The sequence below is a fragment of the Mastomys coucha genome, unplaced genomic scaffold (assembly GCF_008632895.1).
Source record: "Mastomys coucha isolate ucsf_1 unplaced genomic scaffold, UCSF_Mcou_1 pScaffold23, whole genome shotgun sequence".
NCBI classification, from domain to species: Eukaryota; Metazoa; Chordata; class Mammalia; order Rodentia; family Muridae; genus Mastomys; species Mastomys coucha.
The window spans coordinates 61018242-61042821 of NW_022196906.1; the positions used below are offsets into that span (position 1 = coordinate 61018242).

General features: G+C 39.5%; 1 protein-coding gene across 6 annotated transcripts in view; it reads left to right on the top strand.

Moving 5' to 3' along the window:
* Window positions 1-24580, top strand: part of Herc1 (HECT and RLD domain containing E3 ubiquitin protein ligase family member 1) — a 166290-nt gene that overhangs the window by 134509 nt on the left and 7201 nt on the right. For all 6 annotated transcript variants that reach the window (XM_031346075.1, XM_031346069.1, XM_031346071.1 and 3 more), the window contains exons 58-76: window positions 2187-2333; window positions 2664-2765; window positions 3772-3945; window positions 4714-5007; window positions 6219-6284; window positions 6457-6582; window positions 7438-7576; window positions 8623-8804; window positions 9673-9828; window positions 10703-10825; window positions 11856-11958; window positions 14081-14250; window positions 15094-15232; window positions 17642-17811; window positions 18911-19080; window positions 19331-19496; window positions 20426-20502; window positions 21894-22146; window positions 22613-22765. In XM_031346075.1, coding sequence (XP_031201935.1) covers window positions 2187-2333; window positions 2664-2765; window positions 3772-3945; window positions 4714-5007; window positions 6219-6284; window positions 6457-6582; window positions 7438-7576; window positions 8623-8804; window positions 9673-9828; window positions 10703-10825; window positions 11856-11958; window positions 14081-14250; window positions 15094-15232; window positions 17642-17811; window positions 18911-19080; window positions 19331-19496; window positions 20426-20502; window positions 21894-22146; window positions 22613-22765 — 2910 coding nt within the window. The remainder of the gene's footprint in view (window positions 1-2186; window positions 2334-2663; window positions 2766-3771; window positions 3946-4713; window positions 5008-6218; window positions 6285-6456; window positions 6583-7437; window positions 7577-8622; window positions 8805-9672; window positions 9829-10702; window positions 10826-11855; window positions 11959-14080; window positions 14251-15093; window positions 15233-17641; window positions 17812-18910; window positions 19081-19330; window positions 19497-20425; window positions 20503-21893; window positions 22147-22612; window positions 22766-24580) is intronic.

Below are 24580 nucleotides of genomic sequence, written 5' to 3' on the forward strand. Positions count from 1 at the left end.
CTGGTCTACAGAGTGAGTTCCAGGACAGCCAGGGCTATACAGAGAAAGCCTGTTTTGAAAAACCAAAAAAAAAAAAAAAGAACTAAATCTCAGCTGAGTGTTTGATAGTGAAAGATATAGAGCATCTTCAGTATTTTTTTTTTTTAGATTTGATCAATTTTCAATTTTATAGTTGTCAATACTAAGAATACTTTTGCATAAATATATACTACAACCATTTGGAACCATTTCAAAAATTTTGGAAATTCTATCCTAGTTCTTAGCCAAATGTTTATTATTATTATTTTTTTTCCCAAGGCAGGGTTTCTCTGTATAACCCTGGCTGTCCTGGAACTCATTCTGTAGACCAGGCTGGCTTCGAACTCAGAAGTCCACCTGCCTCTGCCTCCCAAGTGCTGGGATCTATAGGTGTGCGCCACCACTGCCTGGCACATGATTTTTTTTTTTTTTAATGAAAATTTGCTCAGTGGCTTAAACTATAAATTTTAAAATCAAATACCCAAACACAATACAACCTAAAGATATACTAGTTTGATATTTGCTGAGGAATAGCAATAAGAAAATTCAAAAAGACTTTGTTTTTTCATAGTTAAACCATTGCATTTTTGTAAGTAGAGAAAACCACTATAATTCATAACATGTAATCTCAAATTTTAACCAGGATTTTTTATAAAACCCTCAGAGGTGTTACACAGAGTAACAACGTACACAGTACAGTATCAGGTCAAAACTGAGGCTGCAGTAAGGTCATATGATGCAAATGGATTGCTACCAAAGACATCTTGGATCTCTATGTGCTTGGTTTCATTTTTGATGTATTCAGAAACATTTTTCTTTTGCCAGATGTTTCAGAACCTCAGAGTTCAGTTACTAACCCCATTAACTAAGTGTTGATATAAAGTGCTCAGCTGCTGCCACAGCTGACTAGAATTAAGCCTATTGGTAACAAAGTAGCTTTAAATAGTTTTAAATAGTAGTTTTAAATAGAATCCAAACCATATACTATTTTAAGTAAAATCTCCAAATAACTAGATATTAGTATTGGCATTTTACAATTATTAAAAAACAAAACAAAATTGAGTGTTTGATTAAACTGAATCTCTTAACTACCAGTTTGCAGCTCTCTTTTGTCTATGATACAAACACCCTTTGAAGAAGTTCTCTTTAGTGGCCTCTGGGAGATGAGTGTATCTGGTACTATTGTCTGTCTTAAGGGAAGGAGTAGTCAGCTAAATAATAGGAGGGAGGTGCCGCTGAAGTAGAAGTGAGATCAGTAAAGGTAAATATGGCTACTCCTTGTCCAAGTGAGTTGCATTATGCACTGGCCTTAGCTTTCTCACTTCAAAACCTGGCAGAGCAAATATGTTGATTGGACATTGTTTAATTTCTCTAAAGGTGGTGGAATCTGGGAGAATGGAGCCTAAAAAGTGAGACAGACTAAAGTCTCATGAAGTAACCAGTTTTATTCAGAGTATCAGATAATTTATGCTCCAAGGGTTAAGAGGAGTCACCTGAGTATATTTGTATAAGGCACACATGGCAAAACTGTCTTTTACTATTGAAGCATATAAGCGGATAACAATAGCCAGTTGTAATGAGTAACCTCAAGTAAACTCATTCCCATCTACTACACCTGGGAAGAGCATGAAAACACATTCCAAGAACAGTTTTGTGTTTTGAAGAAACTGAGGTCACAAGCCTCTTTGTCTTCTTTTTCTGGAGTTTTCTCACAAGCATTGAGAATTCCTGTTTCACAACTGCATTCTTGGACCAGCAGGCATGATGTTATCAGACAGAACCATCACTCACAGTAGGCAAACCTATTTGTATAGAGTGAACACATTTAGTTCATAAAATAAAAATTACATGAAGTTAAATTTTTAAAATAAAACTATTGTTCACAAGCAAAAGTCATGGGTTTCTTTTTGTCTCAAATATTAGAACTTTGAAATACAGTAATTTTTGCTTGTTTAAAGAAAAGAAAATTAGTTTTAAAAAGTATCAAAACATAGCCAGGTTGCTGCTTTACTGTTATTCATCAAGTTAAGTAAATTTATGGGAGAAAGTATCTCTACTTCAATCTCTAGCTTCATACTACTCAAATGTAAAATTTCCAAGACTGAGCTGTGAATCTTGAGCCTGTTAATTATTTTTAAACTAATATATATCAAAACAATGAATTATAGGATGGCTGTAGGAAATCAGCAGGAGCCAAGTGTGTTTATCAGCTGCGGGGACACATCACACCTGTTCGGACAGTGGCCTTCAGTTCTGATGGCTTGGCCTTGGTGTCTGGTGGACTTGGAGGGCTTATGAACATTTGGTCTTTAAGGGTAAGGACACAGGTTATTTTTTTATTTAAAAAATACATTAGTTTGGATCATATGTAATAAAAATTAACCAACCCTAAGAATGTTTCATTGGATAATAAAGATGCTCCTGTAGAATCATCTACTTTAAAAGAACTAATCTTCTCTCCTTTGGGTTTCTTTCTGATAAGTATATTTCAAGTGAAAAGTGGGTAGCAGGTTACAAATTGAATACTGTTGAATTCAGCTCAGTTATAATTTTTAATGTATATTTTGTGAATGTAAAGTAACAGATATTGAGGCAATAGTGCCTAACATCAAGAAATGAGTTTTGATAAATATATTTCATTTTAGGATGGCTCTGTCTTGCAAACTGTTGTGATAGGTTCTGGAGCTATTCAGACCACAGTATGGATTCCAGAAGTTGGGGTAGCTGCCTGCTCAAATAGATCAAAGGTAACATTATAGGCACACCAAACCGTAGACTATGAACCTAGAGAAGTTTTAGAAATTGCAGTCCAAACCCCTCCCCCCTTTACAGAGGAATGACTGCTATTTGAAAGATTATTTGCCCAAGATAATGCAACTATTTAATGGTAGAAAGGAGTTAGAAACCAGGGATGCTTATTTCTTACCTAATAAATACCCTTCTGCTATACCTGGGCTTTGCTGAAAGTGTTTGATTATTTTTTATCTTTTTTATTTCCCTTGGAAGACACAAGTAGATTCTGATTTTCTCACATGATTTTTGACACCATTAAACTGTGTCAAAGAGATAGTCTATGAAAAAAAAATTCAAAGACATTTAAGTATCCAAAATAAATCATGGCTTTGAAATTTAAGATCCTAATAAGATGCTAGCCAGTTTGCTGTGATATTTAAATCAAGATCAATGTGCTGTTTGATTTATATTTTATGTTCTTACATAGTGTTAAAAAAGCTATAATCATATGTGAATAGCCCTACTAAAAGTAAAAATAAATATCCTAACCAATCCTAGGTTCTTTTTAAGATTGGCAGTGTAGCCTGCAGCACCCTTAGCAGTACAGGTAGCCATCAAGGCTGCTGTGTAGAGTAGGGCGGTTCTGAAATCTTTACATTGTGTTCCTGAGGAGACAACTGTTTTTATTTCTGCTAGTATCCCTATAGTCATGTCAGACTTGTGAATATACTCCATGCCTTGTCTTACAAGTCTGATGAACTAGCAGATAATTGATACTGTTTTTAAAGAAAATTTGTTAAGGTAGTTCACACTTTTTAAAATTATTTTTTTATTCACTCATTTTACTTAGGCAAAAATTAGGAAGTTTGAAAATTTTTGTAGGCGTTAAAAAATATTTAAAAAGGCAAAGTAGTCAATCTAATTACTGGAGAGATTTTCTCAGGTTCAGTGGTGATGGCATGATTTTTTAATCTTCTATATAAACAAATTAATCATATAGCATGATTTATTTTCCTCCAGGATGTTTTGGTTGTGAATTGCACAGCAGAATGGGCTTCTGCCAATCACATTTTAGCAACCTGTAGGACAGCCCTGAAACAACAGGGTGTTCTGGGATTAAACATGGCTCCCTGCATGAGAGCATTTCTGGAACGGCTACCCATGATGCTTCAAGAGCAATATGCCTATGAAAAGGTAACTAACTCATGGCTCTCACTCCCAAAGTGCTTAGTGCTTTGGGATTTGAATCTCCTCCACAAACCACCCAGGACATGAAGTTTGAAGGAAATACGTGCAGCTATCTGTACAGCAGTAAAGTCGTTGTACCTAAGTGGTGGTTCAGTCATCTTAAGTCCATTCCTTACTTTCACTCAAGTAAAATGAAACTATAACCCCAAAATTTTTAGTGTTGATACATTCCTTTTCATACAGTTTATTGACTCTATATCCAGTTAATGTAACTGAAGAATATGCCTGGATTTAATGGCCATGGTCTCTGTGATAGATTTGCTCTGCTGTGATTAAAGACTGCTGTAAAAAGGGGTTTACCTTTGATGACTACAAAGGTTTGCTTGGTAAAGGAAGAAATGTGAAAGGAATAAGGTCTTTGTGATTTAGTCGTTATCTGCCTTGTTTATAATCAAGAAAAAATACACAAGACACAGTTTAATATGATCCCATATTGGATTCTGGAACAAAAAAGATATCAGTGGTAAGAGCAAATAAAGCTCTAGTTTAGCTAATGTTGTACCAAAATAGGTTTCTTAGTTTTTAATCAATGTAATATGATTATATGAGATTTTATTTTTATATAATATATATTATATATGTGATATAAGAGCAAATTGAATAAAAATATATGCAGTTCTTTTTACCAGTTCCATAAGCTTTCACAGCATAGGTTTATTGAGAATATCTGGCACAGGGTCTTCCTCAGTGTGGCCTTGTTCTGTTTTTTCCTAGCCTCATGTAGTTTGTGGTGACCAGCTTGTTCACAGCCCCTACATGCAGTGTCTGGCGTCCCTTGCTGTGGGGCTTCATCTGGATCAGCTGTTGTGTAGCCCTCCAGTGCCACCACACCATCAGAACTGTCTTCCTGACCCTACATCCTGGAATCCCAATGAGTGGGCCTGGTTAGAATGCTTCTCAACCACTATCAAGGCTGCAGAAGCCCTGACCAACGGAGCACAGTTTCCAGAGTCATTTACTGTCCCAGATCTAGAGCCTGTTCCTGAGGATGAGCTAGTGCTCCTCATGGTAAGTGCAGCGTGAGCTGCGGTAGTAGGGATTGCATCATGGCTGCTTGGTGTGCCAGGGATCCTTTGCTGGCTTGACTAACTAGCAACATGCCCTTAGATAAACTAAACATACTTTTCTATTGGATCGCTGCTCAAGTCTCTGGTAACAGAGCCTTTCTGAATCTGATGACTTCATACATAGTTCCATACCTTTCTGTTTTCTTTGTCTGTAGGTGCTTCTTAAGTACCTTAATAATACACATTTTTAGTTTTCCTCTGGTCATTTTGTGAGGTTGATGCCACATAGAAATTCTGATTTAGTCCACACCTAAAACATATAATGATCAGCCTCAAGTGAGAATACAAAAGAGCATTCAGTGTGTCATTTCTTTTTACTGCAGTTGATAGTGTTTAGCCATAGAAATGGCGATGACATAAAATGCCAATACAAGCCAGCACCTGACCTAACTCTAGTTAAGGTTTATGTATGTAAACATTTGAACATAAAATGTAAATACAACATAAAACAGATAAATGAATTAAAGAAAATTTTATGAATACATAATTTTTAATCAAGAAATGTCTTCCATAGTGTTGTGCCTGATATGCACAGGGCCCTGAGTTTGGACCCCAGCACCAGCACCATATACAAATAATAGAATAGAGAGGAGTACATTCAATAACATAGAATAGGATAGAGCATAGTATAATAGCTCTTTTTGAAACCCATTTGGGCCTAATATCATCTTACAGATATGGAAACTGAAGCCCAAAAAAATGACAAGACCTATTACTAAACTAGACAAAGAATCCAGGGAGACATTAGAGTTTGTACATGACCTTGCACCCTTTGGTGCTCAGTAAACATGAATGGTTAGCTTTGAACCTAGGCTACAGTGATAATGAAAGTGTGTATAATAAAAGTAAATATTAGAATACAAAAAACATGTTTGAAATTATGATGAACTTGCTGGGTGGGATGGCACATGCCTCTAACCCCAACTTCCTAGAAGGAAAAAAAGCGAGAATTTCGACCCCAAGAGTTTAAAGGCAGCTGATGTGAGCTACATAGCAAGACCCCGTCTTTTTAAAACAAACAAGAAAATGAGAACAACTCCTCTTGATTTGTCATAATATCAGCATGTTCTTTAGAAAGGAAACATTTTCATTAACAGAGCAGACAAGTCCTGACAAAGCATCATTGTTTCTTATGTGTGCTCTGCCTTACAGGATAACAGCAAGTGGATCAATAGCATGGATGAACAAATTATGTCTTGGGCAACTTCCAGACCTGAGGTCAGTAAAGATAAGATTACTTTGTAGTGGGTTTCAGTCAGTCTTTTGATTGTAAATGCATGTGTTTCTGTGTCCTTCTGTTTTCTATAGAGGTTGTCACATGCTTGTGCTCAGTATGTATTTGTTTGAGCAACTGGATGAACCTAACTTTAGGTGCCTATCGGTTTTTTAGGACTGGCACCTGGGAGGTAAATGTGATGTCTACTTATGGGGTGCTGGCAGGCATGGACAGCTGGCTGAAGCTGGAAGAAATGTAATGGTACCAGCTACAGCGCCTTCATTCTCACAAGCCCAACAGGTAACTAGCAGAGTGAAGAACAGAAGAAATGTGAGAATTCTAGTTGCTGTTGGTAACTTATTTGGGGTTGAAACTTGTCAGTTTTGTAGTCTATGTGGTGAATCATTAAAGAACTTCATTTTATATGTGACCTGCAAATAAAACCTTCCTAAGCTTTTATTATACTTAAGACATATTATTAAGAAGTTTCTAAAACTTTCTTGCTTCCAATTACATTGAATTAATGTCACAGTATATTAGACCAGTGCAGTGTATATTTATGGAAGCTGAGCTAATCTTAATCACTGTGCTCTTTGGGAACCATGATCCACCTAGGATCTTTAGCCAGCCTTTATTGATACCCCTCCCTTCGTCTAATAGTCATGGTACTGTATTCCCAAACCATCCTTGAAGCCACTCATTTCACTTGAATTCTCTTCTACCTAAAGCTGTCCCAGAGTTCACTGTGTGTGTCCCCTCCAATTTCTGCCTCTTTCTCCACCAGATTTTAGTAGTTTCCTATATCCTTTCCTCTTCTCTTGTTTAACTGTGCAGAGTTAGCTGAAATCTCATGATTCTGAATGACTTCATTCAGATGGGACTCATATGTGCCTTAATTGAAATCAGAAGTATAGTGATCAAAGATTATAGGGAAGCCACAGGTAGGCTTGGCACAAAGGAAATAAAGAACTGGTAGAGATACCCTCAGGTGCGTGGGATCACCTCAAATGTCTGTATGTTAGAGATAAACAGTAAGAGTAGTAGGGTGGTAATGTTTTTATTTAGTATTAGATAATTTCATGCATGTACACAGTATATCTTGATTATGTCTGACTCAAATATGGATAATGTTTTTAATTTTGTGTTTTATACTAGGTTATATGTGGTCAGAACTGTACCTTTGTTATCCAGGCCAATGGCACAGTGTTGGCTTGTGGGGAAGGAAGTTATGGCCGATTAGGGCAAGGGAATTCAGATGACCTTCATGTGCTGACTGTTATCTCAGCCCTACAAGGTGAGGCCGCCCTGAATTTAGAAAGCTTAGACACTGTGACCTGACTGTAGGAGTGTGTGCCTCCACTGGAACTTCTAACTCAGTGAACCCATGGAGTTTGCTTACGCATGGGTTCTAGTTAGATAATGTATATAGCCTTAATTTCCATATTTTAAGCTATTTCACAAGTAGGAGTGCTAAAATCTGGCAGCATATATGTATTGGAGAATGAAGGAAAATGAAATGTTTTAAAATTATAAACAGATTCTTTTAAAATTGTTAAACCATAATTAGGTAATTGTATATGTGTGTTTCACTAACATAAAAAATAATTCAAGTGAAAATCTCCAGCTATGCTAAAGAGTTTAAAGGGCATCTGGCAGAGTTCTATGTCACAGGAAGAAGCCATAAAAACTGCTGTGGGGTCTCTTGTATCCCAAAGCTTACAATAAGGGATATTCAACCTTTGAACACTGTGACATGATATAATCTGCAAATGTGTTAGGCCACACCCATAGCCATCTTCAGATGTATTTGGGCTACAGGAAGTAAGGTGAGCATGCTTGTTCATGAATGTAAATGCTTCTACTAAGGCTTACTAGTAAGTTCTCAGGAGATTCGTGCAGAACTCAGTCAGAGTATGCTGCAGTGTAGGGGGGAACACAGGCAGGGTTCCCCCTCTTCTCTCTAGCCCTGGCTCTGGAACCTTGTACAACTGCCATACCACTTTCCAGCTTAGTCTCTGCAACTGTAGAAAATGGGAATGCCTGCCATTAGATCTGTGTGAAAGGAAAAATGTGACAATTCTAATGAAGCATATTTTAGGGGTGGCTAGAATATCAGCCTTAGTGGCTGTAATGGCTGTTCATGTCCTTCCTTGTCTTCATCATTTTGCATGACTGCTCCCAGATATGCAAGGTTATGTCTATAAATTTGATTCAAAATTCTAAAAAGTTTGTTATTCTACAGTGCAATTTTGATGTTTTTCAAATCTTAGGGCATTCTCTAGCAGCTGCAAGAGTGACAGTTTACCATATGAGACCTCTTGTGTTTCTGCTATCTTCTAGGCTTTGTGGTGACCCAGCTGGTGACTTCCTGTGGCTCAGATGGGCATTCAATGGCCCTGACAGAAAGTGGTGAAGTCTTTAGCTGGGGAGATGGGGACTATGGCAAACTTGGCCATGGAAACAGTGACAGACAGCGGCGACCAAGGCAGATTGAGGCCTTACAAGGAGAAGAAGTGGTACAGGTCAGGCACAGCATTCATAAATTTGCCTTTGAATCTAAATACAGTATTGTTAAATAACATTCTGAAGTTTAGCTAGCAGAAATAATATAAAAACAGATTCCATGGGCAGTATAAGAGATCTACTATTTTTTGGTTACGTAGGCTCATTACTGAGCTTTTTGGAAATTAAATAGATTTTAATATTAGAATGGACTTAACTTTTCCAAGCCAGCAGACTTGGTCCAGGATAGGATGTTGCATACTCTTGGAAAAAAACTCCACAGGATTAGGTCCTACCTTGTAGTAGGTAGTGGGGAAGTTTTCATTAAACTCCTTCCTTTGTTGCAAAGGGATGTACATGTCTGTTAGATCAGCGAGTGATCTAAGATAATATTGTAAAATCACGTAGCAACCCATAGTTTACTATAAATTTCCCACTCATTTATTTCCTTTAGTCTACATCAGTGTACACAGCCAAAAGAGTGATGACAGTTATTCCAGGGTCTGTTTGGTTTTTCTAAACCTGCTAGGCAGATCAGGAGGGCTGTGTAAATAGGTAGGCTACCTATGGCTCTTCATTTGTCAGCCAATTATATTGCTACATAATCAAAAGTGAATGGCGGGGGCTGGAGAGATGGATCAGTGGTTAAGAGCACTGACTGCTCTTCTAAAGGTCCTGAGTTCAATTCCCAACAGCCACATGGTGGCTCACAACCATCCTTAACAAGATCTGATGCCCTCTTCTGGAGTGTCTGAAGACAGCTACAGTGTACTTACAAATAATAAATTAATTAATGAATGAATTAAATAAATCTTTAAAAAGAAAGTAAATGGCTTCTTTCCTAGTCTATCTTCTTACAAACTTTTTTTTTTCTTGATTCTGTCCTAGATGTCTTGTGGCTTCAAGCACTCAGCAGTGGTGACATCAGATGGCAAACTCTTTACCTTTGGGAATGGTGACTATGGTCGTCTGGGTCTTGGAAATACCTCTAACAAAAAACTTCCAGAGAGAGTGACTGCACTGGAGGGATATCAAATTGGACAGGCATGGCATAAGTCAATACGATGCTTTAGTTGATAGTAATTTCTTACCTTTTCTGTTTCCACTTAGATATTCTTCTATCAATCAGAAAGACCAGAATTGCCAGTTGCATTTAACCTCTGTACTTTTTGTTTGACATACTTTATAATTTCATGACTTTTTCCCAATATGAAAAATTCACATTTTTGACCCCTAATTTTTGGATGTGACTGTTTAAAAAAAGAAACACCATCCATAAAGTACTACCAGCAACTTGCTATGTAAAGTTTTTTTAAAAACTGGGGGTGGTGGCACACACCTGTAATCCTAGCATTTGAAAGGCTAAAGCAGGCAGATCTAGATAGAGTTCAAACTTAGCCTCGGTTATTTATCAGCATCACATCTCAAACAAGCAAGCAAACAGAAGCAACAGCAACAACAACACAAAAACTGCCTTTACACAGTACAACTTTTTTGTTGCTTCTGAGTGTCAGTGTTGAGTCAGATACTGGATTTTTCCATCTGCATAAAGACAGTGAAAATATTTCTCAATAATGGGTCAGATGTCTTGATTTTTCCTATGTCTTCACTGAGACAGCCTCTGTAGTACACGAGTAATTCTGAGGTATATGCACTTTTTTCCTGCTTTTCTACTTTTATGTTCTTAGTTAGCTACAGATGCTTGAAGGATTTTACTTTGAAAAAAAGAATTATTTAGGGATCTTGGGAATTCTACTTGATGTGTTTAGGTTAACTTTTGAAGCAGTTACCAAAACCAGTAAGAATCTTGGGAAACAACACATGAAATTATTCAGTCAGGAAGAGAGAAACATTTTGGAAACGGGGTTTGTGTTCAGGTGAAATGATCTGCTCACCAAGTACTCCATTGTTCCTACAGGTGGCCTGTGGGCTGAACCATACCTTGGCGGTGTCAGCAGACGGCTCCATGGTGTGGGCCTTTGGAGATGGAGACTATGGTAAACTGGGCCTGGGAAATTCCACGGCCAAGTCTTCTCCTCAGGTCAGTTACTGCCTTGAATCTTAGTTTTTATTCAACAGAAATTAGGGTTTGCTTATATCAGTACCTCCTTTACATTGGAAGTGCTTTAGCTTGAACATTTTTATAATTTATAATGAAGGCTTAAAAGGCCTTCAGTTGCTTATTCTCAAATATGCAACATTCTAGATCATGACTTTAAAAAACCCTTCCTAAGGTTAAATGGATATAAACATTCCACAAGGATAAGCTTCTGTCTCTGCAGATGAGCTGAGTGCTGTATGACTATGTCCCAGGTCCTTATGGAGGAATCCATGGGCAGAGTTTTACAACTCTGCCTGCAGCTACTGTTTCAGCATATTACCAATGAACTGTGCACCTTTCAAAAATATATAGAAGAATAAGTGTCTATAAAATTAACTAGGAACTGTTCTTAAGGTTTTTGGTTCTGCAGACCTCCTGTGCAGCTTTGCTGCATAGGTTTTCCTTACATACTTAATTTCCTTACATATTTAAATAGCATGAGATGATTTATAACTTTGTTTCCAACTTCAATTTGCTATCATATATAGTCTGTGACATGTTAATAGTTACTTTGATGAATATTCAATAGTGGTGCAAAAAAGCAGACACCTTCATTTGTATGGCATGTAGAAGACAGCTGTTAACACCTGAGGAAACTAAAAGGAAAGTAAACTGACAGGAAGCCGCTTGTGGTCTCACAAGATCTTGCAGTTTTGTTTAAAAAGGTCATGGTTTTCTTTGGTTTCTGTTACTTAGTGGAATGCTTCCACTTCATGGGTTCCTGGACAGGTTAGCCAGACTTCCTGAGACTCTGCACTCTCTCCCACACACTCAGTTACTGCCCAGAGCAATAGGAGAAAATAATCTCTAGGAATAGAATTTGGGTAAAACAAGTCAGTAGCCATTGGCCTTTTTATTGAAGACGATATTTGATGTTATAAATGCCAGTATGAAAGCTTAAGAGGTTTTTGCTCATTTATATGTTTGTTTTTTTCCTTTCAAACATACACTTTATACTTTTATTTCACAGAAAGTTGATGTCCTCTGTGGAATTGGAATTAAAAAGGTTGCTTGTGGAACTCAGTTTTCTGTGGCTTTGACTAAAGATGGTCATGTGTATACTTTTGGTCAAGGTAAGGTATCTTCAAGCCTACATTACTTTCTATACATGTGTATTATAAAAATGTTTGCCTTCTAGGTTCATATAGAGTTCTGAACAGTGTCTGCCACGTTCTCCTTGTTCTCTTGCTATTTACTCTCTGCTCCTATTTGATGAATTTATTTTCAAGGCAAACTCCCCTCCATTAAATCTCAAGTGAGAGCCCTCACTCTTGCTGAAAGAATCGCTGCCGAGAGCTCTACCGCCTCCTTTCTGCTGCTGTAAGGCTATAGACTGAGAGGTGTGTGGGGGTGGTCTGAGAGATGAAGAAAACTCGGACTAGAGTTTCCATCTTAGGAGAGCACTGAGTCCTCTAAGGAAGGAATGAGCTGGCTCAGGAGGGAAGGAGCTTGCTGTAGTCATTGTGTGAGTTTGCTTTTTCTTCAGTATGACAAAGTGCCTGACATAATGGAATTAAGGTTCTTGTGTTTTATGGTTGCAGAAGGATCTGTGTGTAGCTGTGTTTCATGGATGCAGAAGGGTCAGTGTGTAGTTTATGGTTCCATTGCTCCTGGGTTCATGAAGAATCAGATTCTCTTGAGAGAAGAGAATGGCCGAACAAAGCTAGTCACCTCAGGGTAGATATGAGGTAGAGAAAGGGGAAAAGGTTGGAGACAAGATAATCCTTCAAACACATGCCTCCAGGCTGGCAAGAGGGCTCCATGTATAAAGACACTTGCTGCCAAGCATAAGACCCGAGTTCCATTGCAGAATTCACAAGTGGAAAAAGGAAAAAAAAATCTAACCTTTACATATATAGTTTGGCCTGTACGTGTGCATACACACAAGAGGAGGAGAAGGAGGAGAAGAAGAGGCCGTAGCAAATAAATAAAGGGCTGGAAAGATGACTCAGTAGTTAATAGCACTTAGTGCTTTTTTAGAGGGCCTGGCTTTGGTTCCAAGCATGCACCCCATGTAGTTTACAACCATCTCTACCTCTGACTCCAGGGCATTCAACACCCTCCTTTAGTCTCCATGGGCACTAGGCATATGTGCAGGCACTCAAACATGTACATAAGATGAAAATAATATTTTTAAATAAATAAATATAAGAAAAAAGAATGATATTCTTCCAATTACTACTACTTCCAACCAGATCCCACTTCTTAGTAACCATTCAGCTGTGGAAGAATCCTTTGATGAAGTTAGCATCCTCTCAATAGCACTATCAATTTGAGTCCATAGCCTCAACACATAAGCTTTTTGGACCATAAGTTTTATGTCCAAATCATAGTCACCATGTAGGGACTTCTGTTCCATATATATATATTCCATATGTTCCATATATATTCCATATGTTCCATATATATATATATGGAACAGAATATCCAACAAACTATTGGGAATTTGTATCTGGGACTCCAGATATTTGGTATGCATATCTAGGTTAGAACACTGATTACATAATGGTAATAGATTGAACATTAGTCATTGATTTAAGAATCCCAGAGAACATGTAGAGTGAAGAATAGAGTAGAATTCTAGGGAATGTTAGGGCCAAAGATTGTGAACAGAATATTAGTGAGAATAGTGAAGTGTCTCCAGGGAACTGAGGAAGCTCAGGCCATATTATCAGACAATTATGTGTTATTCCTAGGGGCCAGAATCTGAGAGGCCACCGCAGCATCTAGAGAGGTGTCAACTCAAGGTTTTGAGGAGAAGTTTTAGGGCAGCTATACAAGTTGAGGTCAGATGCCATGCCTAATGGGCCTGGAGGTTATCGAGCAACAGGGGAAAAGAGAGAGGTAGTGTAGAAACTTGAGGCTAAAACAGGTTGAATGTCATTTTTTTTAAGAACACAAGAAACTTGAAGGCCTTGTTGAACATGTGTGAGTCCTTTTAGTATGAGAGTATTGAGAAAACTCTTGGCTGACTTACTGACTTTAGTTTTAATTTTCTTTATAAATAAAAAGACTAACATTTCATACAGGAATAGCCCCAGACTTGTTACTTAAAATCTAGTGTATTTTGCTGGAATAGCAGGTTTTGCACCATGCTATGTACATGATTGTCATTCTCAGGCCAGAAGTTAATGGTCTCTTACAAACACAAACTTGAGGGTGCCTTCTGTAACACTTCCTCTTGCTGTTCTTCAGACCGATTGATAGGCTTGCCTGAGGGCCGTGCTCGTAATCATAATCGACCCCAACAAATCCCTGTCCTGGCTGGAGTGGTCATTGAAGATGTGGCAGTTGGAGCTGAACACACACTTGCTTTGGCATCAACTGGAGATGTTTATGCCTGGGGTAGCAATTCAGAAGGGCAGGTAAATGTCATATTTGTTGTTCTTGCATACACTAGAAATCTGACAATGTTGTTTATTTGTAAGAATGTCTTTGTATTTTATAATATAGTATTCAGAGAATCCTTTGCTTGTGCAAGAAGTCTTGTCATTCCCTGTAGGCACAGGAGTAAGGGTGGGAATGAAAGTGAAGAGAATGTGAAAAGACTTAAGGTCTGTGTACTTGGTCCTTCTGTCTATCAGTGTATAGAAGAGAAAGACTTTGGTAGATGTCTGAGACTGATGCTTCTACAGTGGTTTTTCAGCCCACAAGCAGAGCCATCCTCACCTCCTCCCATAATCTCAGATCAGAGACCCTGAGGTTCAGAGTCTCTTATTCAAAGTAGTTTTAGTGAGCACTTACATTCTCCCAGAACAGGAAGTTGTGGTTTCAGTAGTCTTGAGAGGAGAATTAATGGTCAAGAGGCTTCAGGGAATTCCCTGGTTAGGTTTTGACAAGATCTTTCTTGATGTTGAACACTTAACTGCTGCTGCTAAGAACAGAGAATTGGAGTCCATGTATATTTTATATCTGTGTATTATTACCCAGAAACCAATGTGTTTTAAGTAAGGCTCTGGAGAGCCTTCTTTTTTCACCTAACAAGAACTCCTTCAGGAGTGTGACCAGCTGTTAAGACTAATCTGTAAGTTGACTGGTCCTGTTGCCTCTTGCTTTCAGGGGACAGTCTAAACTTATGAGGACTACTGTCATAAGAGAAATCAGAATTTATTCGTTATTGATGTTGGTGCATGACTCAGATGTTACTAGATTTCATTGACTTGCCTTCAGTCTCTGCAATCTCTGTGCATTTGCTTTTTTATTCTTAGCTTGGCCTAGGCCACACCAACCACGTTCGAGAACCAACCCTGGTAACAGTTCTGCAAGGGAAAAACATCCGTCAGATCTCAGCGGGCCGTTGCCACAGTGCTGCATGGACAGCCCCACCAGTCCCACCAAGAGCACCAGGTGAGGGACAGACCATCTGTACTCTACCAGCTGCTCCTGTACTTTCATAGTGCCGTGATACACTGTCCACTTGCAGTTCTGACTGTATCCAGCATGCCTAAAAAATGTCAAGGCTTTTTGCTACAAGCACCATAAATATTTCATATTGGGCATTTCTGCAGACTGCAGCCAAGCTTCATGCCCTCTCTCTTCCTCTCTCTCAAGTCCCCAAAGAAATCAGCATTTTTTTAGGCAAGTAAAAATTAATTAAATTAGGGCATCTACCAAGTATACTTACATAGGTAAGTATAAATATACTTGTATAGATAAAAAGGTAACAAAACTGGCCATGGTGATCCACCTTTAATCCCAGCACTTGGGAGGCAGAGGCAAAGGGATCTGTATGAATTAAAGTTCCAGGACAGCTAGGGCTGGTAGGAAAACCCTGTCTCAAAACATACCAACAAAAAAATGACAGTTGCTTTATAAGACTTACTATTACAAAGATACTGAGGAGAGCTGGGGGGAGGTGTTTCATATGTTTAATCCCAGCACTCAGGAGGCAAAGTTGAGGCCAGCCTAGTCTACAGAGCAAGTTCCAGGACAGCCATGGCTACATAGGAAACCCCTGTGTTGAAAAACTAATGAAATAAAGTAAAAGCTCTAGGTGTCATATTCCTAAATCCAGTAGCCATTTGAAACAAGATGCTTATTCAGTGACTCAGTACAACTCTAGTTACTGCCAGTTTATTCTATCATAAAATATGAGTAGTGGCTGCTTCTAGTTTTAACATTTTTTTAAAAATATTACAAAATCATTATAGTCATTTTTAAAAAAGACTTGAAAATAGAAGGCAGGACTGATGAAAGAGCTTAGTCAGCAAAATATTTACCACACAAGCATAAGAACCAGTATTTCAGTCCAAATATCTACAAAGAAGCCAAGAGTGTTGGCACAAATTTGTAATCCCAGTGCTGAGGAGGCGGAGACAGGCAAACCCTGGGGCTCACGGGCTAGCCAGCCTGGCCTGATCAACAAGCTCCTGGCCAGTGGAAGAAGACCCTGTCTCCAAAAACAAGGTGGATGATCATCCTGAGGAATAACCTTTTAATTACACATACATGCATACACAAAAACGTATGCATAATTGTCTCCCTTAATAAGACCTTCTGACTGGCTCTATCTTTTGTTTCTGCAACTGTAGCCATTTCCTTAATTGTAGCATTCCCATGTTTATATTACTGCTTTTCCAAGTTCTCATCTACTTGCTAGCCTCTGGTGTCTAAGGTCCTAGAATTTATGAAACCATGTGTGACTGGGTGCTTAGAGGTCCATTCCATTTTTCTTACCTTCCTACTTCACAACAAGTCCTTGGGGAAGACTCCTCAGAGATACGTTTTTCTTAAGGACTAACTGTCACGAAGGAGATGAATACCTGGTCTCATTTGCATCATGCATTAATATGAGATTGACAGTTATTGAATAGGAAAGGAAGAACTTGCCCCCTGCCCCAACTGTTTTTGTCTCTTTATTCAAACAGAAATAATTAAAGGAAGAAAGACCAGGTTTCCTATGTTTTTTGTTTTGGGGGGCTTTTTTGTTTTGTTTTAATTTTGTGTGTGTTAGTTTTGTTTCGTTGGTTTGAATTTTTGAGATGGTCTTATGGAATCCAGGCTGCTCTTAAACTTAACATGTAGCCAAGGATGGTCTTGAACTCCTGCAGGCCTACAGTAGCATTGCTAGGCTTATGATATTTGTTCTTTTAAGTTTTAAAGACTAGTACTTTCTATAAAAACTAGTCAGTGTTTTATTGATACGAAAAGATACCATAATGGCATTTTTTATAAAAGAACATTTAATTGTGACTTACAGTTTCAGAGGTTTAGTTCATTATCATGGTGGCACATAGGCAGACATGGTACTAGAGGGAATAGCTGGGAGTTCTACATTTGGATCCACAGGCAGCAAGAAGAGAGAGATTCTGGAATAGGCTTTGTGAAACCTCAAAGCCCACCCCCAGTGACACAGTTTCTCTAACAAGACTATACCTACTAATCCTTTCAAGTAGTGTCATTCCCTGGTGACCAGACTTTCAAATCTGTGAGCCTTTGGAGTTATTCAAACCATCATGAGTACTAAAGCATCCAAAAAATAAAAGATGAATTAATGGTAGAGGAATAGATATGTGTAGAACAGTGTATATGTGTGTGTGTGTATTATTTATATATGTATATATACATATGTGTATATATACATAATATATGTGTGTGTGTGTGTATATATATATATATATATATATATAGTATAAAATGTAAGTGGTTAGATTAGGTGTCTAGTGAGTGATTTTCTTGTGTTCACTGAGTGTTTTCAAAATATTCAGAATTGAAGCATTGCATTTTCCTTGACAAGTGCTTCTATGCTTTGGGCAGGTGTGTCAGTGCCTCTCCAGTTGGGCCTGCCTGATGCAGTGCCCCCACAATACGGGGCACTGAGAGAAGTGAGCATTCACACTGTGCGAGCTAGGCTCCGGCTGCTTTACCACTTCTCTGACCTCATGTACTCATCGTGGAGGCTGCTGAATCTCAGCCCCAACAACCAGGTAAAGTGCTGGACTGGGAAGTGGTACCCATGGTGTGCTTGCCAGGTCCCAGAGCCTTTCTGCCTTTAAAAAATTCTCTCATGGCTAATGTGTTTTGTTCTTTGTGTTATGGAGAGGTCACCAGTTGTAATTCCATTTTATTGCTGACTTGGGAACATGTGAACAGAAAGTGTTTTGATTTGTTCAGAACTAGAGGAAGCATGGATGACTGAGCATGTCATAGCTCCTGCCCAGTTTAATACATGATGTTAAGTGGATGGCGAGTGGCCAAGTGGGAGTTTTCCTAGCCTACTCAAGGCACCTGGGTCCCATCCATAGTCCTGGAAAAAGAAAAGGGAGGAATCTAAGTACACAGTGCTAGTAGGACCATAGAGCACATTGCTAAAGAATCAAATCAGCAGATATTTATCAGAGATATTTATGAGACTTCTTTCTTCCCACAAAGGAGCACTCTCAATCTAGTAAAGGAAAGTCAGGGAAATAAAGTAAATTTGGCTGTTTTGTCTGTCTTTATAGAATGTCCCACGTTTAAGAAGAAAGTGGTTATTTAATAAGTGAGCAAGTCTGCCAGGATGTGTACCTGTTTGTAAAACTCTCAGTCAGAACCTTTGGATCACCACTTATGAGAGGAAGGAATAGATTTGACATGTCTTCTAGAAGCAGGCATCAGACAAGCAGGAGGATGCTTGATTAGTCTAAGACTTTTAGCAAACTGTTTCTAGTTAATTGAGAAATGTCTGATACGAAGCCATGTGAGAAAAGTAGCTGAGAAATAATCTAAATAGTACATTTTCCTAGTGTGAGAATTTATGTGTTCATACCCAAACTGAAAAGCAATGCATGCTGTCAGAGGGGTTATCTCTGTGTGGGTGGATTATGGTTGATTGGATACCATCTCTGTATTTCTCCTTTTTTCTGTATTTTCTAAGACTTAAAAAATAGTAAATACGTTTTATCAGTATTTTTTAAAATTACTAATTGCAACTGATATTCAGTTCTATGCTTTTAAAGGATGGTTCAGAAAGAAATTATATCTTAACGTACCATTTCTTTTAAGTCTTGTATTATGCCATCTTTGATCTCCTTATGTTGTCTACAGAACAGCACATCTCATTACAATGCTGGAACATGGGGCATTGTACAGGGACAACTTCGGCCTCTGTTAGCTCCAAGAGTCTACACGCTCCCCATGGTACGCTCCATAGGGAAAACCATGGTTCAAGGCAAAAATTACGGGCCTCAGATTACTGTAAAGAGAATATCAACCAGGTAGGTCATGTGTGTTTTACTAACTAGCTAAGATTGTTTAGAATATTACTGCTAACTCATCTCTGTGTGCTTTAGCTTCTGTGTACCCTTATAAGATGGTAGTGAAAGCACTCACCCTGGTCCCTATATCTGTTCACTGATAGGAAAATGCCACCAAGGGTCCTTAAGGTGATCTGTGGAGGTGAAGAGTTGGGGTACATTACTTCTGATGTTTTTTGTTGGTAGTGGTGGTTTTCCTTTTTTTTTTTAGAGGACGGAAGTGTAAGCCCATCTTTGTTCAAATAGCAAGACAAGTGGTAAAGCTAAATGCATCAGACCTCCGTCTACCCTCCCGAGCATGGAAGGTTAAGCTGGTTGGAGAAGGAGCTGATGATGCAGGAGGAGTGTTTGATGATACTATCACAGAGATGTGCCAGGTACCTGCATGCAGTGTCCCTTCTGAGCTCTGTGAATGGTGTTTTGACTGTTGTCAGTATAACATGGGTACATCTCTGAGTCTTGCAGTTATGCTGCTAGTGTAATGGAGTGAATTGTAGTGAGTTGGGGAAATGTTTTGTGGAGATATCTTAGCACAACAAAATCAGTGACTTAGGTGTCACTGATTATTATTCATTATGCTGCACTAGAAAAAACAGTGGTAACACATGAACACATTCATGGAGGAGACAGATGCAGGACCCCTTTGTGCTCTAGAGCACAGTGGATCCACCAGGCTCCAGAAGAATAGGAAAATGAGTATTAAGGAGTTTAAACTGGGCTGGAGAGATAGCGCAGTGATTAGAAGCACTGGTGCTCTTGCAGAGGACCCAGGTTAGCTCAACACCCGCTCTTAGCTCAGAGGGTTCAGAGCTCTCATCTGGTTTTTGAGGGTACTGCTCATATGCAATCCATAGACAACATGCAGACAGAATACCCATACAAGTAAATAAATTTTTTGAAATTAAAACTATTTTTTTAAAAAGAGTTTTGGTCATTTCTGATTTTAGAAGCCACACTGGCAGATGCTTGGAGATTAGTTTTGTTCCTCTACTTTCTCTGATAACCCTGTGGCTTGAGTGACACTCGGCTGTTGCTGCTGAGTCAGTTTGGAATTTCAGCATACCCTGTACATAGCTCTCCAGCTACTCACTAGTGTCCTTGCATGCTGCCTCCTCATTCTTCATTTCTCACATGGAGGACTTCATATTTCACTTTAACTTGAAATCATAAAAATAAACTAAACTTAGAAGTTATTGAAGTATAGCATTATAAATTCCTCAAGATATCCCTTTTCCAGTATTATTTTTAATATAGTTTGTTTGTTCTCTTGATGCTGTCATCTCTTAATAAAACACTTTTTCTGCAGGAACTTGAAACTGGTATAGTTGACCTTCTTATACCCTCTCCTAATGCTACTGCAGAAGTCGGTTACAATAGAGACAGGTAAGACAGGCATGCTTCTCAAGTGTCTTAATAATGACAGTCACCTACTGCTTGCTTCCTGTTCTCAGTATTTTGTACATGCTCCTCACTGAATCCTTATTATCACCCATCAGCCCCTATCATGGTGAGAAGCAGCCATTGCCGTCCTCACTCTGAACTAAGGGATAGATTGATGATAATCCAGAGAAAAGAGGAAACTCAGAGTCACTCATGAGCCTTGGCTGCCTTATATTTTTCTAGGCCTTGGTGTTTCCTTGTGCCATGATTCATTTAGGGTGCTGTACTGAATGCTATGTCATGAAGCTAGTTCACAATCCACTGGAGTCCTTTTATTTGCAATTTAAATTGTTTTCATCTTTCTCTAAAGACTTAGAAGTTATAAGTGAAATGATTGCAGAATGTAGGGCATTCTTGATCAAGAAGATAGTCGGCCATTTACTTGCTCTTTCTGTTTTTCTAAGTATAGTTGGGTGTGAGGGCGCACATGCCCATAACCCCAGCATCTGAAAAGTACAGATAAGAGGATCATGAATCTGACATTAGCCTGAAATTTGCAGTAAGGCTCTATCTTACAAAACAGAAACAAAATACGAGCTGTGGAGATGACTCAGTAAGTGAGAGCACTTGAAAACAAGAGGACCTGAGTTCTAATCCCCAGCACATAAAACTTGAGTATGGCTGTTTGTGCCTGGAACTGAGACAGGCAGATTCTGAGAGCTTAGTTGTTGGCTACCCTAGCCAAACCAGGTGAGCTTCACAATTAATGAGAAATTTAGTCTCAAAACATAAGGTAGAAGACAGGTGTTGTGGCGCACACCTTTAATCTTAGCACTCAGGAGGCAGAGGCAGGCTGATCTCTGTGAGTCTTAAGTCAGGTTTGTTTACATAGTTTCAGCTCAACCAGCAGTAAAAGTGAGACTTGTCTCGAAAATATAAGGTGGAGAGCAATAGAGAGATACTCACCATCCTCCCCTGGCCTTTACATATTCATAAACCTACCACATATACAAGCACACATGCATGCATGTTTTCTCTCTCACAAACACACATGCTCTCGATCTCTGTCTTACACATATAAATACATACATATGGCAAGGGGGGAGCAGGTTGATTCAGAATGTTGTCCCTATGCTGTCCAAAACAGTAGTCATGTGTAGCTTGGTGAGCACTGAGATGTGCTTAGAGTAACTAACTAATGACTGAACTTGAACTTGGTCTGACATGCTTACAGTTCCGGCCCATGAAACCAAGTCTAACTGCGAGGTGTTAGACTTTAATTAAATAGCCCCATGTACCTAATGCCTGCTGGATTCAACAGCACCGCTCTAGCGGTGGGAAGTTGTTTCTGATGGGAGGAATCTTTAGCTGAAAGATTTACTTTTCTTTCACAGGTTCCTTTTTAATCCCTCTGCCTGCCTTGATGAACATTTAATGCAGTTCAAGTTCTTAGGGATTTTAATGGGGGTTGCTATTCGTACAAAGAAGCCTCTGGACTTGCACCTGGCCCCTCTGGTGTGGAAGCAGCTGTGCTGTGTGCCCCTGACCCTGGAGGACCTGGAGGAGGTGGATCTGCTTTATGTGCAGACCCTTAACAGCATCCTTCACATTGAAGACAGTGGCATTACTGAAGAGACTTTCCATGAGGTAAACCTGGCACATCTGTAAGTGCTGACTTCCTGTGTTCCCGATCAGAAGGTTTCTGTGTAAAGTCAGATGTTGTCTACCTCTTTCTGTCAGTCTGACCTTAGCATGTCTGGGCCAAGCTGCCCTGGTAGCTCAGTCTTAGTGGTCCAGGGAACTGCTAATGTGTAGAGCTGATTCCAGCCCCCAACTTCTGCTTCCTGTACCTTAACAACAACTTTCCTGCCCATGGGCACCAAGTGGAGAGGGAGGCCTAGGTAGCCAGCACACAACAGACCTGGTTTGGGACAAAGATGCACCTCTTTTTACCTGTAGTAGATGGGTCAGCATGGTCTTGAGCAGTCAGACCTGCCTGGCCTGTCTTGTTTATAGAACTAAAGCCTTGACTTCATTATTGTTTTGTGTATGAAACATGCCTTTTGTTATCCTCTTTACTGTGTAATAAAATTTCTTACTTTTCTTTTCTTAGATGATTCCTCTTGATTCTTTTGTTGGCCAGAGTGCCGATGGTAAAATGGTTCCCATAATCCCTGGAGGAAATAGTATCCCACTCACCTTTTCCAATAGGAAGGAGTACGTGGAGAGGGCCATTGAGTATCGACTCCATGAGATGGACCGGCAGGTAAGATGAGACATCTTGGTGCAAGAAGTGGCCTAGAATGCTTTAATTTGTCCAGACAAGAGCTCACTTATTACTGCCAAATCAGGGCATGATTTGCCATCCATGCATAGATTCACTTGTATCTCTGTTTCAGATCTTATAAGAGACTTCTTAGGCCATGTCTTACTACCCACATCCTTAAATCAGCTCCAGATTAACTGTTGTTGTATGAGGCCATCTCCTTACTCCTCCTCATATATCTATCTGGCCTACATCTCTTAACTGCTTCCCCACACAGTGCCCACTCCAGCTGGGTCACTTAGCCCTAAACATGGTCTTACATCCTCACAAGAGCCTCTTTCCTGCTCCTGATGCAGACCCTTAAGCACAGCTAGGAGTGTATCTCCTTCCGAGTTCTGTTCACTCTGAAACCACTTCCCTTGTCTCATGTCATTGTGTGTGTGGTGGCTTCAGTCAGCTTGAAAGGCTGCACATGAAGAGTATCTTCTTGTTGATTTATGTTCCCCGTGGTCTGTGTGGAAGCATGAATGAGCATTGATGATGAGATAAGAAGGAAGGAATTGATGTATCTAAAGTTGGTTCTTTCCATAAAATCATTAATAGTTTCAGTATTTTATTTTTAGGTTACATTGGGTCCTTTTTAGCTCTGGATCCAGGCTCTGAGGATATCTAAGTTCAGTTATTTCAAGTTCCAAATCCCTCACTCCTGGTTCCTTCTTTGAGTTTGGTTTTGGGACCAGTTCAGTTATTAAACTGTTTTCTTTAGTTTAGCAAAGGTAGGTTCAGTCAGTGACAAGTGTTTACAGGGCCAGGATTCAGGGTTTGTCTCCAGTTCATGATGGAGTGAGGAGGGAGAGGGAGAGAGAGGGGAGGAGGGAGTGTGTGTGTGTGTGTGTGTGTGTTGCTGAGGATTAAGATAGAGGATTAAGACAAGTGTTATATCACTGAGCCTTGATGAATATTGACAATCTTCAAAGTACAGTGGTTCTGCCAAGTGCCGGGCCTCACTGTGTGCAGTTTTTTCCCTTGGGTGTTCTGGGAAATAAGGGTTAATGTCAGCCACTCAAACAGAACCTAGAGAGACTAAGAATATACCTACCACAGACCCAAGAGCCAGGCTTCAGAGCAGGCTGGTTCTGCTGGCATTCCTCTGAGCTCTGACTGTCCGCTGTCCTTGTTCCTCTCTGAGTGAACTGCCCCTTTGTTTTCACGTCCACCTCATCTTGTAGAATTGAGTGTTCTTCCTATGACTGTCCCCAGTCATCTTGCTACCTCAAAGCAGCCAGCCTCACACCTCAGCATCATATTGCTTCCAATCAGCTTTTGCTTTCTACTTTTCTACCTCGGTGGGTTGGTTTTGTCACTCTGTAGTACCCTAGGGATGCTGTGGGCAGCCCTAGCTCAGGCACAGTCACCAGAGCACTAGGTACACCCCAGGCCTCTCCTAGGGTGTTGCTTCTGTTCTGAAGCTTGTAGTTGTCTTTATCAGAGATGGTCTTAAGTTGGCCTAGAGAAAAGTATTTGAAGTAGGGTTGCCCTCTTGCACCACAGAGGCAGGGGCCTGAAGCTTCTTCCTCTACTCTCTAGCTGCCCAGCTTCCCTGTACTTTGAGAGGAGAAGCAGGGTGATTTTGGGTCATGGAGACACTACCCAGATCATCTTGTCATTGCTCAGTGAACAGCACTACCTCATTTTTCATGTGAGAAAATTAAAATGATCATAAGTGGTGGGTCTCAGATGTTCTGACTAAATTCTTTGCCTTTACTGACTTTCTTTTCTTTTTTTTTTTTAACTTTTATTGCATTATGATGAGAA